At 45.6% G+C, this 16,308-nt stretch overlaps 1 protein-coding gene across 6 annotated transcripts in view; it reads right to left on the bottom strand.

Moving 5' to 3' along the window:
- YPEL2 (yippee like 2) overlaps nt 1-16,308 on the bottom strand; it is a 77,065-nt gene that overhangs the window by 27,304 nt on the left and 33,453 nt on the right. For all 6 annotated transcript variants that reach the window (XR_010384433.1, XM_064494987.1, XM_064494988.1 and 3 more), the window contains exons 3-4: nt 3,084-3,127; nt 1,901-2,009 (exon numbers count right to left, since the gene is read on the bottom strand). Coding sequence is in view for 5 of the 6 variants with exons in the window: in XM_064494987.1 (XP_064351057.1) it covers nt 1,901-2,009; nt 3,084-3,127 (153 nt within the window). In the remaining variant the exon portion in view is untranslated. The remainder of the gene's footprint in view (nt 1-1,900; nt 2,010-3,083; nt 3,128-16,308) is intronic.

The raw sequence follows: 16,308 nt of genomic DNA, 5'->3' as shown, positions 1-16,308 counted from the left end.
CTGCAGACTCTAGCTGCAGCAGTTCTTAAGATTTTTTACTTTAATTTTTTTAAAGAGTTTCACATTTTTGAACTTTATTTAAATGGAATCATACTTCTATGTTTGGCTTCTTTTGCTCAACATCTTTTTTCACACAGACTCATATTTTTACAGCAGTTTTAGAGTCATAGCAAGAAGGAGCAGAAGGCACAGAGCTTTCCCCTGTGCTCTCTGCTCCCACATAGGCACAATCTCCTCTCCTCTCAAAGCCCTGCAGAGTGGTGCATTTGTTACAAGCAACAGACCGACACTGACACATCGTTAGGGCTCTGCAGGGGGTTGTGACTATTCCTTCAGGCTCCTTGCCAAGCTGGCTAATGGCAGGTCCCATGAGCCATCCCCCACACTGACCCTCTGCAACTGACAGGATGGGGCATTTGAGGCGTTTTATGTGGAATAAACTGCCCTCCCACAGATAGGAAGATTCTTTTTTTTTCTTTCTTTTTTTTATTAAATCCCCACAATGACAGAGAGGGCAAAGAAAAGCACTGTGAAGAGATAAAAGCGGCAACAACAATGATGCAAGTTGACTTTCATTGAACCCAGACACCTCCTCTCACCCTGGCAAAGGAGTGCTCACTCTCCTAGGTACCCAGAAGATGCTAAAAATATCTGTTGAGTTAAACAATGAATGTGTAGCTGGGAAAGTCCAGCCATGACTTTATCTGACAGCAGACATTAATTCACATAATGTCTGATGATGCCTAGCACAGGGCTGGACCTATGCGACGTTCTGGGGACACTAACTGGAGAATCAAAGAACATGCGCTCTGTAGTCAGAATGAGGCAGGAAGCCCCATAAAAAGACCGACAGGACCCCCAAGCAAGGCCACTACTCTCACAGGCACCATCTGGTTCCCTGGCCCAGAGGCTCTATCTCACTTTTTGCCTCTGAAACGGCTTACTTACCACTAAAATTCTATTGGTTCCGAGTTCACTTCTGATTGGCCATTTCCTTCACCCCTGATTGGTTATTACTCTCACTTCTGATTGGTCCACTTCCCTAATTTCTGATTGGCCCATTTGTAGTACTTCATTTGCAAGCAGTGCACTCCTGATTGGTTATTTCTCTCACTCCTGATTGGTTTATTTCTACAAAGCTTGTTCCTGGTTGGTCAACTTCTGTTATACTTTATTTGCATATGATGTTGCAAAGTGTGAAACTGGCAGCCTATAAAGGCCTGTGTAAACCTACAGACAGGGTCCAGAGTTTGGATTGTTAACTCCTCTGAGCCTGCTGGCGTAATAAACCTGAGTTCTCCAACTCTCCGAGTGCTGCTTGGTCTCTTGCCAGGATCCAGGTTGCTGTCACAACTGAACTTCAACACCGAGCTGTAACACATTTTTCCACAACAAGACCCCCTAATCTGGACTTCTATCCCAGTCTGGCCATGTAATGGCTAGATAACACCGGACATACTGTCAACCTCCCTAAGCCTCCGTTTCCTCAATCATAAAACAGGGATTAAAATACGATCTACCCTCTAGGGAGTTTGCGAAGAGTAAATAAAATAATGTATGCCTGGAACACAGTAAGCTGTCAGGAAATGTTATGCCCTACTATTATTATTTCTAATCAAATCGGGAAGTTTGTCTGTGTGTGTGAGTCAGGAGTGTGTCAGGAGTGTGTCAGGAGCAGTGGAAAGAATGAGTAGGAGGGGTGGACTGTCAGTGAAAAGGGAACGAGTGTGATAAACAAGAGTATGCCAGGAACTGCTCTTTGAGCTCAGTTTCCCATCTAGTCAAAGATAATCCCACAAGGCCACAGGAAGCAAGTAGAAGAAAGCATTCTTTCAGTGCAGGGCTCTTGGCTAATCCCTTCAGGGCCCCCTCTCCACCAGCCAGACTCCTCAGTACTTACATATTTCCAGCCCAGAGTGGTTTTGCAGTTTTCACAGTAGATGTCTGCGACGGCGTGCAGTCCTGTTAGCAACACACGCTCTTCCGCAGGCCCACAGCCCACGTTAACTCTGTGCCAAGGGACAGGGAGAGAGCGCGAGGGGTCAGGCACATGCTCATCGTCAGTTGTTCAAGCTGAACTTCCAGCACAAAATTAACTGAGTACAGCTGCCCGAAGGGAAGCCAACACGAAGAGCATCGTCTCTAACTGAAACCAGTGACAACCCCCTAAAGGTAGTCACATGGAAACATCTCCACTGAGATGAATTTCAGATCTGCAAGTTCTGGTGCAACATGTCTACTAAAAATAGTCTTCATAGTTGAGCCTGCAAATGCATCACAAATGCTTTTAGTCTGATGATGAGGGGACAAACAGACAACCACGCTGGTCCACAGCCACAAGCACAGGTCCTCAGAGCTTCCTGAGGACTGAGTGCGGCCAGAGGCATCAATCACGATGGCACAGTCTTGTCCTGGTCACAAGGATGAGTGAGCCCCGGCTATCAAACATACTAGACTCCTTCACAGAGCACCCGCTATCTCAAGCTGAACATGCTAGATTTCCACTTTCACAGTCTGTCAGGCTTGCCTTCTGGGAACAGGCTGTAAATGATGTTCCCAGCGATGACTGAGGGCTGCGAAGGACTGTGTGTCTCCAGGAGGGGATGGGAGCTCTTCACTGGCTTCACCTCGCTAAGGCTCCCCCCAGACTCAGCCCCTCAGCAGATCCCCGTGTCTTCTGTTTGCCCTCCTTTTCTCCCTCAGTGACATCTCTTAGATCTAGTTTTGAGACCTCCATGTTGAGGTTCAGCTTTTCCCTGTGAGACTATAGCCCTCTGATGTGCCTACCAGGGGTAGCAGATACACGATTTTTAGCCAAAGATGCTGCCAAAAATACTCCCCAAGAATGGCTGGCTACCAATTGTGGTGAGTAATGCCCCATGGGGTTTTCTGTGTGTGTGTGTGTGTGTGTGTGTGTGTGTGTGTGTGTGTGTGTGTGTGTGTGTGTGCGCGCGCGCGCACGCGCGCTCTTGTGTGTGGCAGAGAGGACAGGGTCCACTGTTTAATTGTCATTGAGAATTGTTTTTTCCCCACCCCTCAAAAATTTGAACTGAACAATGAATATACCATTCAGAGATACTCACACTGAGTTAAAGAGGTATGCTCGTCCTTGACTTCCTTGGAACGACTGAAATGCAAGAAAACAAAACAATAGTTAGAGATCCATTTTACCCACCCATTTGGGAAACCAGCCCCAAATCACAACAGTCATGACCTTGCCGGATTGACACAGCAAAAAGGGAGCAGTGAGCCAGTTAACAGTCCAGCTGGCAGACGGCATGGCGGGAGGAGAGGGCAGCATAAATGGATCTACAGAGCCCGGGCCAGCCCACACTTGGACTCTCTTCACCAGCCCAGGTAAGAAGATATAATTAATGCACATGGGTATTTCCTGGATCCACTTATTTTCCACCAGCTGTGCTGGCCACAGCTTTCCTTAAGTTGGCTAAGGCATGGAAACCAGCACATGCATCTTTGCTTGCTCGCTTGGTCCAACCCTGCAGAAGACAGCAAAGAATCCCCCAGGCAAAAATAAATGAACAAGCCCACACTTTTCACTGGTCTTGCTTCTTGTAGGTCTTGAATGCCATGACAGTTACAATCTCCTAAATGGGAGCATGAGAGCGCTCACTTGATCTCCAGATCACAGGAATGCTCGTTAATAAGCAGCAAACCCATTTTAACTTCTGGCTTAAACATGAGCTTTCTTCTGGCTGGAGGATGGCAGGAAGCAAGAGCCAGAGACTGCCATGCAGTCTGGCGTCACAACGTCTACTTCCATTAACACAGGCCCTAGTCGTGTTTTCCTCCTCTGGTTACACTGAAACGTCTGGCTGACATGAGCCAGCCATGTCCTGCATCGCTGCTGCATTTTTAATGTGGTCTGACAACTGTACCCTGAATTAAACATCCTAGTCTGCTCTGAAAAACCACTCTAAAAATAAACAAACAGACCAAGGACTCTCTCATGACCTCTGTTATTCAGAGGCTGGAGAAATCCAGGGGTGACTGGTTAACAGATGACCAAAAGGTAGGAGCGAACCGGACAGGACACAGATCACTGCACACTGGACAGTCATTGTCAGAAGCACAGGACTTTAGGGACTGGTGCTGCCAACTAGAGAGAAAGGCAAAATTCTTGACTTGTGAAAAAACTGCCTTTGGGGCAGCTGGATTCCTGGTTGCCTCCAACATACAAATGCACCAGAAGACTTTGGTCCTAGGTGCAGCTCCAAGGAGCAAGCAGATGTCCCCCAGCTGCTGCTCAGGCCCTGGACCAGCGTTCTTTCCTTTGGGTCTTAAAACATCCCTGGGGAGCATAAGGGCTCCAGACTAGAACTGAGTATGGATGGATGTGAGTGTCTCAAAACCTGGAACCTGGAAGTCCATGCCAAGTGTTTGGATGAGACAGTGGCCCAGTAATACAGACCACAGATGTGGTCAATCTGTTAGTTCACCTCTGGGGCACAGGTCACCCAAGCACTGCCAGGACAGCAAAAGCTTCATGATCTGGCCCCACCCACCCCTGCGGCCTCTTCTCTTGCTACTTTCCCACTGCGTCCTTTGCTCTAGTCAGGCTGAACCACGTGCAATTCCTGGAACGTACATTTCACCAACTTTGCCCACAATCTTCTCTCAGATGGGGAGGCTCTTCCACCTGACTGATCCTAAGCCCGGGCTCAGCCTCCTCTCTTTGGTAAGGCTTTCTCCAACCTCCCCAGGAAAAGGCACCCACTGGCACCCACGTACTGGATGCCTCTTGCTCCCAGTCTGTTCCTTTCCCTTAGCTCTTGACATGCTGGATTTAAACTGTCTAGTTATTTGTCTAACTCTCTCACCACACTGTGAGCTCCCCGAAGGCATGAACCATGTCTTCTGTCTCTCTCTGAACCCCCAGGGCACATAGCATGAATGTGGCATACAGTAGGTATTTATTAAATTATTTATTTCATGAGTCAATTGCCTCTAATTTCCTTTTTTTTCTTTAAATGGCTTTACTAGTATATAACGGACATATAATAATAAACCGTGCATATTTAAAGTGTGCTATTTGATGAATCTTATTATCTGCATACCTGTGAAACCATTACCACAACCAAGATTACAGACTGTCACACCCAAAGTTTCTTCAAGCTCCTCTTAATCCAGCTTTGCCTTCCCTCCTCACCCCCCTTCCCACTCATCCACAGGCAGCCACTGCCTCCTGTCACTAGAGTTTGTATTTCCTATAATTTTAAATAAATGAAGTCATAAAGTATGTAGTGTTTTTTTGGTCTGGCTTTTTTCAAGCAGCACAATTCTTTTAAGATTCATCCATGTTGTTGTATATATCAATAGTTCATTCTCTTTTTACTGCTGAGTATATTCCTGTCTATAAATTTACCACAGTTCATTTATTTTTGGCTTAATTTTACTAAGGGATTTGGACTAGTTGACCTCCAAGTTCCCTTCCAGCTCCAAACTTATATTCTCTTATAATTCCAAAGTCCTACACTATGGATAATCAGGAGTATCATTTGTCAAGACCTTCAAGTTAGAGCTTAGAAGAAGGTGGTTATGGGAAAACAAATTCTAGAAGAAAGCAGACTGGAAAAGATAAGATAATTCATAATTCGTAAGATAATACATATTACAAAAAAGATACGTTATAGACTGGAAGAAGATAAAAGACAAAAGACTTGTATCTAAAATATATAAAATGCAAATAAGAAAACAAATTCAACAATAAAACAAAAAATCTAATTTTAAAATGGGTAAAAGATCTGAAAATATGTCACCAAAGATAGACAGACGGAAAACAGGCACATGAAAAGATACTCAACATCACTAGTCACTAGGGGAATGCAAACTAAAAACATAATTGAGGTATCACTCACTACACACCTATTAGAATGGTCAAAAAAAGTTTTTTAACTGACCAAAAAAAAAAAAGTGTTGTCAAGAACGTGTAACAACTGGAACTCAGACACTGAAAAACGGCACAGCCATTTGAACAAGAGCTTGGTGGTTTCAATTACCCAACGGTGAAAACCTATGTTCTCTGTCTGGGAATGTTTTCAGCAGCTTTATTTCATAATCGTCCAAAACTGGAAACAAGTTTTCAACTGGTGAATGGTTAAGCAAACCAGTACGTCCACATAATAATGCTCTGTAACAAAAAAGGAACCAACTACTGATACAAGTAACATTGTGGAAAAATCTGAAATGCATTAGGCTAAGATCAGTGGTTGCCAAAGGTTACGGTAAGGGGAGAGTTTGACTCCAAGGGATAACAGGTGAGATGGAACTTTTATCTCAATTTATGTAGTGCATAAGACTATGCATTTGTCAAAACTCAGAGGATTTTTTCATTTTTATTTTAAATTTTACATACAGTAAAATTTACTCATACTGGTGAAATCCAATAAAAGTTTAAAAATCATCAGCCATCTCTAAAATCGCCTGTATCTCTGTACACTGTACTCCTGTATTTGTACAATTAGGAATTGTAAGATTTCCTGACCTATTTAAAGGTATTCCAAACAGAGTTTCAGAGAGGTCTGAAGCCTTGTCAAAAGACAGTTTTATGAAAAGTTTGCAAGAACAACTGCAAAGTTCAGCAAAATCCTTTCTGTAATTGGTCGATGGGTTTGAAAATGGGGATCATGATTTTTGTAAGCTCAAAGATGCAAACGTTCCATTTGAAACTACCTTCTTTATAAGGAAGTTTTCAGCAAGGACAACTGTTAAGATGAAGCACTAAGTGCACTCTCCTTAGGACACACCTCTGAATTACTGAATCAGAAAGAGATAAACCAAGATACGTTTTAAAAGACCATATTCAATCACATATACTTTTAATAAAATAAGATTAGAAACAAATGTACAATTGTTTTATTCTTTCTTCTAGCCTTCTACATTACATAAACTATAAATAAAAACTTTAGATACACGTTTATAGTGTGCATATTACATGGTGACAGATGTGTATCATTTATAAGTAAGCAGACATAAGGGCATATTAGGAATATATGCTCGAGCATTTTACTAATAGGAGCACATGATCTTAAACGTTTGGAGGTCACTGCCCTGGGGGTTCCGATCTGTTTCAGGGCAGGGCCTTGGAGGACCTTCGTCTAGCCTGACACAGATTAGAATTCCTAGAGAGTTGGGTGGGGGAGGGCACACGGCAGCAGAGAAGAGGAACGCCAGCCAGGCCCAGAGGCGCCTCGCGAGGCCACCACGGTTCCTCCAGGCCTGTTCCACAAGAGCGTGCTGGCAGAGGCCCACACTCTGCAGAAGGTGCCGAACCCAAACAGGGCTACCTTGGTGGCAGTACCTATTCAGGTACCCCCTGAGCAACAGCATCCGTGAACCCATCTCCTCAGCCTGGCCCTCAGGACCAGCTGCATTCCCGGGGGCAGGACTCTGGAAGCTTTGCCACCATGGCTTCCATGCTGGGCCCCTGCCAAGCCAACATTTATGACGAGAAAAACATTCACTGAGAACAACAGGCATCTTACAAATAGACACAGACAAGAATAGCCCGGCTGGGGCGCTGTATCCTGTGGGGCCCGGCCCAGCCTGGCGCGAGCAGGCACGGCCTGGCACTCCCTTGGGTGAGGGTGGTACCGAAGGTGGGGAGACTGAGAGGAAGTGAAGGAAGCAATCAGAATGAAGCAAACAGAATTTCAGACCAGGAGATCCCAAACAGACGGTCAGACACATTTGTTTGCTGTCATTACTGCCAGGCAACAAGGCAGCTCTTCACCATGTTGTGTATCAACCAAGGCTGGTGTTCAGGACTCCAGGAAGGGTTTTTTTGTTTTTGTTTTGTTTTTTTTTTTAATTACACAAAACTTTTCATCTGTCCTTTAAAGGAAAGTAATAATTCCAGGCCCAGCCCTTCCAGCCAGCTCAAAGGAACGGAAAGGGCTTTGAGTTTCCTGTTTAGTAGCCAAAACCACTGATTTCTGGCCCCTTTGAAAGTCTGGAAGGCAGCATTTTTTTTTTAAAGTAGGAGGACCACTGAAAAACGAGTATTTGTTGGGGGAGGCAGCAACAGAGCAAACATGTGGGTTCCTCCTTCACTCAGACTCAAGCATGAAGTACTCCTGGCACGAAGCAGACCCTCTCAAGCCCCTGTCGCTGGGAAGGTGAATCATTAGCAACTGAGTACGTGCCCCAGGAGGTGCCCAGAGATGAGGGGAGCACCCGACTACTTGGCACTAACATCTAGGAGCTAGACGAGCCCTTTATATCTGCGTACAAGAGAGGATCTAGCCTTGGCTCAGAAATTCAGGATAAAATCCTGGTTTTACAACTTCAACTGAATAACTACTCGACCTTGGGAGAATTATTTAGCCTCTCTCAGTTTCTGCATTTTTTTACATCTGTAGATGGAAACCATGCCTACTTCATAAGGTTTTGGGGACCAAGAAGTAACACTAGGTAAATGGAAGCGCAGAGGAAAAAGAGAGTTGGTTCCCTGTCTTCCTTCTTTGGCCTTTTCTGGAGCCTGGAGAAGACAGATGAAAAGGCTGACTCAGCGAGAAGGTAGCAGAAGTACAGAAGAGGACTGGCTGAACACCCCACCCCAACAGACTGGGCATTCTGCTGGGGAGGGTCAGGTCGGTCCTTTTTCCTTCCTCACTCTCTTCTGCATCCATGGTTAGGCCTGGTGGAGTTTGCTATCCAGGGTCAAAGTAAACCACGGGCTCCATTCCAAAGAGCTGAAACCAAAGCAAAATAATACTGGATCTTGTTTGGATTTCACTCTCGACGAGGCATATCAAGAAAGTGGGAAGGGTGATAATAAAGAACAATGAGAATGATGAAAACTTCCATAATTAGAACCCAGGAGCAACTGGACGGTTAGCTAAGAGGAAAGAAGATTAAAGGGGATTTCTTCCATCTTCTCTGCAATAAGAAAAAGAGGAAATGGACTTAGATGGAAATAAGGGAGACTTGGGTTAATTATAAGGAAAGAATTTCCTGACTCTATATGACTTCCATACTAGGACACAGGTCACCAGGAAAGAACAAAAGCCATTTGTAGGTGTTTATGGTCTACAGAAAGTGTTCACGTTATCTGTCTAGGAACTTTTGAGATGGGGTAAAAAGCCACGTGTGCTGCCTAGAGGCAGAAGCACGGCCACCTCCAGCCCTCCTACAGTGGCTTTGAGCTTTGGTAGATCTCAAAAATCACCCTCAAATTCCCAAAACAGATGGAGGGAGGGGCAAGGAAGGGACTGGTTCTAAAGGAGGAAATATCTGCTGTGTGGAGTCATAAAATTCCAAGGGCATGGGAGCACTGGCGATGCAAATGATGCAAGGAACTGAATGGCAAAGACAAAAGGTGGTGCAGGGCCTGGGTGCCACATTTTATGGCGGAACCGGAGAGATTCTGGGATCTAAGTCACTTAATGACCAGGCCTTTCAAATTCAGCAGATGCTGTCAGCTCTGAACAACCTGCACTCCCTCCTAGCTCTTCCAAAGAGGCAGCATGGAAAACATGCCTTCTCCACAAGATAAAGAGCATGGGGTTCCTCTAATCAGACAGTCCCCATCCTCTACAGAAGAAAGCCTGACATGGAGACTGGCTTCTGGGTTACAGAGCAAAAGAGGTGGAATTAAAATGTAACAGCAGCCAGTCATTAATAGCTGGGCCCTTTGCAGTTCAAATATAAGCTAAAACTTTAAGGGGACTGAAATAATGGAACTCAAATTTCTCTCATGTCTTTGAAAACAATTCATTATAAGCTGCTGAAGTTAAAAAGACACTGCAAGTTAATTTACCTGGGAAGAACATACCAGTTCCCTGGTATATTTCAATCTACACTTCTGTTCCCAACGCCATCTGGACACTGGCAAATGAAAATGTCCTTACACTGCGAAGGATTTTCGTGAAGTCAGTGAGCAAAACCTACAGACTCTCAAGGCAAGTCTTCCCCTCCAATCAATTCAGGCAAAAAGGACAGAAAAGGCTTCCTTCCAAGATGAAAGCCACATGCTAGAGAGGGGGTTGCCTTTCAAATATTTTCTAACAACCAATCACTATAGTGAACCTGGAGACAATTTTTAGATGAGACTGAGGTGGTGCATTACATAAATTGGAAATTGCGAAGTAAGAGTCATGGCTCACATTTATACAGGGCTCACTCTATACCAGGCAGGATTCAAACTGTTTCACATCAGCCAGGTACTTTAATCCTCTCAACAACCTGATCAGGCAAGTACTTTCATCGTTCCCATTTTACAGATGAGGAAAGTAAGGCAGATGCCCAGGGTCAAATACCAATATATGACAGAGACCCAGGTAGTCTGGCTCCAAAATCTAAGGAAGAATGAAATGGAATGACAAAGGTGTTGTCCAAGGGACTTCCTAAAAGAAAGAAGCCCAACAGAATTAGACTAACACTGATGTGTTCATAAGATCTGAGGATATACAAAGCACTTTTACATCCCTTAACTGATTAATCTCCAAAACAACGAGGAGGAATCTGAGGTCCAGAGCTGTTCCAGTGACTTACCCGGTTTCATATAGCTTGTTAAGTCAAGGTCAGAACTTAAGCCTACAGCTTCTGACTCCAGGTCCCAAGATTTTTCTAGAGCGTGTTCACTTGGAAAATCTGTCTCTTTGAAGAAGAAGGATGGATCAAGCTGTCAGAACTGATGAAAGTCTCTTAGGCGATTCACCTCCCTCTGCTCTGATTCCATATTTACTTAGCAACTGCCTAAATTTAATTCTCTCGCTCAAGTGGGTTTACCTTCAAGGAAGATAGCACACAGTCCAAGCTTTCAGGATTATCTGTTCCAGGGTAAATTAATGAGTTAGAATTCTGGTTTACCAATTAGCTTCCTGGGAGTTGTGTTAGACTGAATCACATCACCAGAGCTTGGTCACTCTTGAGTGAATGGATAAAATTAAAATTGTAAACCCACAATGTTTGAGGCTGACTGAGGACCAACAAGAGAATATTTTCTACAACTGAGCCTGAAAACAGCCTTCCCTGCTGACTCCTGAATGAGTGAGTCTCATTTCACAACCTGGGGTGGGGGGTGGTAATTAAAAAGCAAAGAAGCCCTTTAATATTCCTTCTTTCTTTGGCACCTGGACTTCATGGCAAAGAACGAGCAGAGAACCCAGAAGAATGCTTTGGAGAGTTTGCAGAAAGAGAAATACTTAACTAATTGCAATTCTAGGAATCTCATGCAGTGGATTGCAGTCTGAGTAGAGTGGCGGATCTCAAGACCAAAACATACATATGACTTTATCCAGTTTTAATTTCATAGACCATTGGAATTTGAAGGCATCCCAAGGTCAACCACTCAGCATATGGATGCATATGGTTCTTGTCCACATTTCTACCAAACCTCTGCTTAAATACTTGCAGGGATAGGGAACTCCCTACCTCCTCAGGAAGCCCGTTCTACTGCCAGCTGCTCTGACAGTACAAAAACTCCTTCCGTGAGCTGAACTCTGTCTCCTGAGAGCTCCCGGAATCCTCATCCTTACATCCTTTGGTGCCAAACAACACTTCAAGTTATAGCTTTACATCTGCTGTCTTGGCCACAGCAAGGTTTCCTTCTACAAGCTAAACTTCGCCCACTTTAGTAGATGAACGAGATTCAAGTCCCAGTTCTGGCCCTGTCTCTGCTGTATGCTGTTGGATACATTCACCTTCCTGGTGTCAGGTTCCTCCTCTGCCAGGTGGGATATAATACGCGCCCTACAAAGAGCAAAGTGCCTGGCCTGCGACAGGCCCTCGAGAAGTGGCAGCACCCTTCCTTCCACCAACTCCTTCAAATTTCCTGTATGCGGCATGGTTTTACCCACACCGAGCTGACCGCTGCCTTCGTAGCCCGGTTTTGCATTTCATACTCGGTGTTCCCTAAACATTTTCAACACTTTCCTCTCTTGGAAGTGCTAATCAAAGCACAAGGCCTTATTTAAACAATCGGGCTTCAGGTTGTACATACAAACTAAAGCAGGGTGATTAATGTGCTCTTCCCCATCGTGGCAGCTGTCCAGTATTATCAGCCTTTCCTCCCATGGGGGTATTAGCATACATCTACATTTAACCTCTGTGTTCATATACCCCCGGGGACTGGGTTTAGGAGTAGAGTTATCTGAAACAGTTATGAAGGAAGAGACATTATTACTTAAAAGGATCATAATGGGGGGCTCGAGGAAATTACAGCCAAAGAGCTCTTGTGAAAGAGACTTGAGTATGTATGTCGGGAAGATCTGAGCATTAGATGCTTGCCAGAGTGCAAAAGCTGGGCACTGGTCTCAGTACTCCCTCTAGAAACGGAACACAAAGGGTCAGAATCAATAACCAGCCTAGCCACTCCCATCCCTGCCAGGCGAGGCCAGCTCATCTGTCTCCAACTAGCATGACGTCCTTGGGCAGATCCCCTGATCCTCTGAACTGGGAGTTGCATCGTCTATGAAATGAGGGGGCTGAGTAAGGTTTCTTGCAAGGGTGAATATCCTGAGTCCATATTCTCAAGAGAGTAGACGCCTCGCACATTAAACCAACGTTTCTGAGTAAGAGTTAGACCTCTTCCCTTGTGCTTTTAAACTTCCTGTTGATCTGCATAGAAGGTCTTTCCTGCTCATCAGCTGACCTATTTTATCTAATTCCTCACTAAGACGTTCGTCCTCAAGACAGAGACTTAAATCCCCTTCACCTATTCTGGTGCTCAACCTTCTTCCCTGGCCAACAGAACAGCCTGAGGCACACTGTGAAATATCAGGTACTTGGAAAATCATCTCCCAGGGGAAAGGTTTTATCCCACACTAACGCAGTCCATGATATTAAAAAAAAAAGGAGAGAAGGCGAGATGTCCAGGAATATACATACGGCTCAGAATCTTGTGATATGGTCATAAGAAGGAAGGCTGTGCCTTCATAATTATAAATCAACAAATATTTAACGAGAAGCTGTGTCCCAGATCTCGCTCAGCACCAAGAATGCAGCAAGCCAGCTCTGCCCTCAGGATGCTTACACTCCAGCAAGGGGCTCTCCTTGGAGAGGAAGAGGGTGAAGAAAACCGTGAAGGCTTCAAATATGAGTCTATCTATGTGCCCATCTCTTTTCTGGGGGAGGAAGTAACTCAATGAGAAGTCAGCAGCGGTCCCTAGATATTTGCTACATAATAAGAGAAACAACAATATCTTGTATCTTCCATAGTTTGCTACTACACTCAGGGTACTATCTTAAGTACTATCTGAGTTTTATAAGACAGCTGACGGGCATAGAGCCAAGTCTAGAAGCCAAATCCCAAGAAGCCTCTGTCTCTCTTTTGGGCACCTACTGTGTTTGGAAGTGTGGGTGAGCACTGACCATTGTGCACACATCCAAACACAGGGCAGTCTTATCATTCCCCTATCCACTGATTTTTCCTTATTGATGGGGGTGGAGAGGGTGTGGGATCCTTAACAGCACTGGACAGCAAATTTGAAAGCAGAACTTGTTAGTTTTTAAACAAGGACCAGCCAGTTGGATCACAGAGTGGGTGTTTCCAGGCAAATTCCAGCACTTTTAAGTTGCTCCATGAACTGAGCCCAGCCAAGACTGGCAAGCCGGCCTTTCTTTCTTTCTTTTTTTTCTTTTTTTGCAATCAGCTCTTTGATTAGGTCTAGAGAGGGACTCAATTAGCATCATGAAAACACAGAGCAGATTTCAGAAAGGAAAGGTCAGCTGCAAGCCCTAGCGTTTGCTATCAGCCATCTGCCGGGCAGGAAGTGCTACTCAGATCTATTTTTAATCATCTTCCCTAGGCAAGGGCTCCTGGGAGAATGCAGAGGCCAGGCTTATTCCAAGAGAAACATTTAATTGCTACCTTTCTGTACACATTTTTAAACAGTCTCTGGATAGTCTGGATATCATTTTAAATATATTCTGGATACCAACTTACACACAGAAGCCCAGTTCTAGGGTTCTGTAACTCCGGCACCTACCTACAAGGTTATCTTTGGAAGCCATGGCTGGAGACCTCTTCTTGGGAAAATTACCTGAGACTGTTTGTAATACGGACTAACTCCACCTAACATCATGATCCCCAAAGCCAGGTTCCAGATATTAGCTTTGGTTGCAAACATGGGGGAAGGAAGCAGTGAGACTGTGAGACTGGTAAAGCTAACTGCAGACTTCCTGGTCACTCTCATTTCTAAGTGCATCTATCACTTAATGAGAAAGTGATAGAAATTAAAACCAGTTCATCCTGCAGTAACTCATTTGTTACTCAAGATACAGATTGGCTAAAGAAAGGAGAAAGGTTTCATCTCGACTTGCAGGGACCCAGCCTGTGCTGCGGCTGGTCCATCCAGGCGCAGGAACATTTTGTTCACCGGCTTCTTCCCCCTCCCGACTTGCAGCAGCACTCGTGTCTCAATTTCTTCCAGCCCAAGGAATGAAACATCTCTGCAAGGTCTGGACAGGGAGTTTGGCACGGCCGTGGCAGATTATGCAAAAACAGATCCTGGCCCAGGAACCCTTGCATTCTCCCAGCCCACACATTCAACACAGAGTTTCCTTGTCTCTTGACACTTAAACTTGCAGCCTCCAGTTTCCACCCTAAGGTAAAGCCTAAGCATATGTACAATTGTGCCTCAGCCAAGTCAAGTTCCATTTGCCAGTAAAGGACTGGGGCCAGGCAGCTAGCCACCACCCACAGGCCTCGTCCCATTAAACACAAAACTGGGGATCTGCAGGACCCACTGTGCCCCATGACAAAGGGACAAAGGCATGGGCTCTGGGTTCTATCCACCTCTCCACCCTCCCACTTCCCTCCTCTTAGGAGCTTATCTGTCATTGAGCAGCCGATGGGAAAGCTAAGCTGAAAGGGCACCTTGGCCGCAGGATCTTTGCCTGAGGATGTGAAATAAGAGACTGGGTATTTGGGGCAACTTAACACCAGCAGGAGCCCAGCCAGAGGGCTAGGGAGGAAGGACTGCATAGGCAGACATGGGCTTCACAGATCTTACTCCCCTGGGCTAGGAGGGTGGGGTGGGGGAGCAGGGCTGGAATCCCTTCCCTCCAGTGGCATGGAACTCTGCTCTAGTGAGCTGTGACACACATGCCCCGGGGTGGGGTGGGGGGTACTGCACAGGGTCATTCCCCCTGACCCAGCTGGACCACAAGTTAGGGCTTCTGAGCCCTGCTGACTCTTCTTTCTCTTTCAGGAGCAAAGGGAGTTAATCAGTAAACAGCTTGAGAAAGAATAAGTCTTCTGCCCCTGCTGAGTGTCACCTGCGCTCTTCCTCCGCTCCTCCCCCGGCCTGCCATGGCTGTATGTGTCAGGAAATCCACTAACCAACAAACGAAACACCCAATGAAAATTTGGGGTGCCATATTTAATCCAAGTACAAAACCCCAGGTACAGGAAGTTACCTGGTGATTTCAGAGCCAGGCAGACAGCCTGTGAAGGACCAAGAGAGGGGGCCGGCCCAGGTTCCTCTGCTAATCCAGACCGAAAAATAGGCCATGTGGCAGAGCACCTAGGGGCATGGCTTGGGGAGGAGGCGGGGGTCACAATGAATTCCAATTCTGGTTCTACCATTTCCTTGGCTGGTTCCCCTTGGTCCACTCAATTTGACTAAGCCTCACTTTCTTCATCTGAAATGGGAACAACAGTGCATCTTGCTCTGGGTTGGCACAAAAGATACGAGTCACATAAAAAGTGCCGACTAAAGTGCCTGACCACACTTTGGATCTTCGGGAGTGGAAAGGGCTGGGTGGTAGATAGCGGATGGTAGGGACAGCATGTACAGCTATTTTCCAAGCACTGAGGACACGTGTCCTAGAGCAGTGGCTCTCAAATATTAGTATTAGATGCATTAGAATCTCAGAGGGGAGAGGAAGGGTACTTGTTAAAAATACAGATCCCTAGTAGGCCTGGGACTAGGGTGAGGCCAGCCAAAAAGCTAGAACACAAGATTTAAGGAGGCACCCGCTCTGACGTGCCGCCTCTGCACTTGTTCGACCAAGAGTGAGCGCCTCCTTAAATCTGGTGTTAGGTGACTTGTCTCCCTCCTTTAGTCAGGGCTCTGATTCCCAGTCACATTCAGATCAATAGAATAGGAATCTCTGGAGGTGGGACCTGGAGACCGGCCTTTATCCCAGCTTATTCTGACGTACTGTCAGATTTGGGAATCACTGCTCAAGAACCCCCACATTCTAATGCCATTTTCAGTTACTCTCAGGCCCTAAAATCCATGAAGACTGCAGAAGCCACTTATTTTGCCCCTTCTCTTTTCCCCGTCCTAAACCTCAAAACTACAGCAGAGCCATCTGAGTCTGGCAACTCAGTTCTCCTTT

This window comes from Camelus dromedarius, chromosome 16 (genome assembly GCF_036321535.1).
Source record: "Camelus dromedarius isolate mCamDro1 chromosome 16, mCamDro1.pat, whole genome shotgun sequence".
Lineage (NCBI taxonomy): Eukaryota > Metazoa > Chordata > Mammalia > Artiodactyla > Camelidae > Camelus > Camelus dromedarius.
The sequence above is the reverse complement of the archived record's forward strand: the minus strand, read 5'-3'. Positions and strand labels throughout refer to the sequence as shown.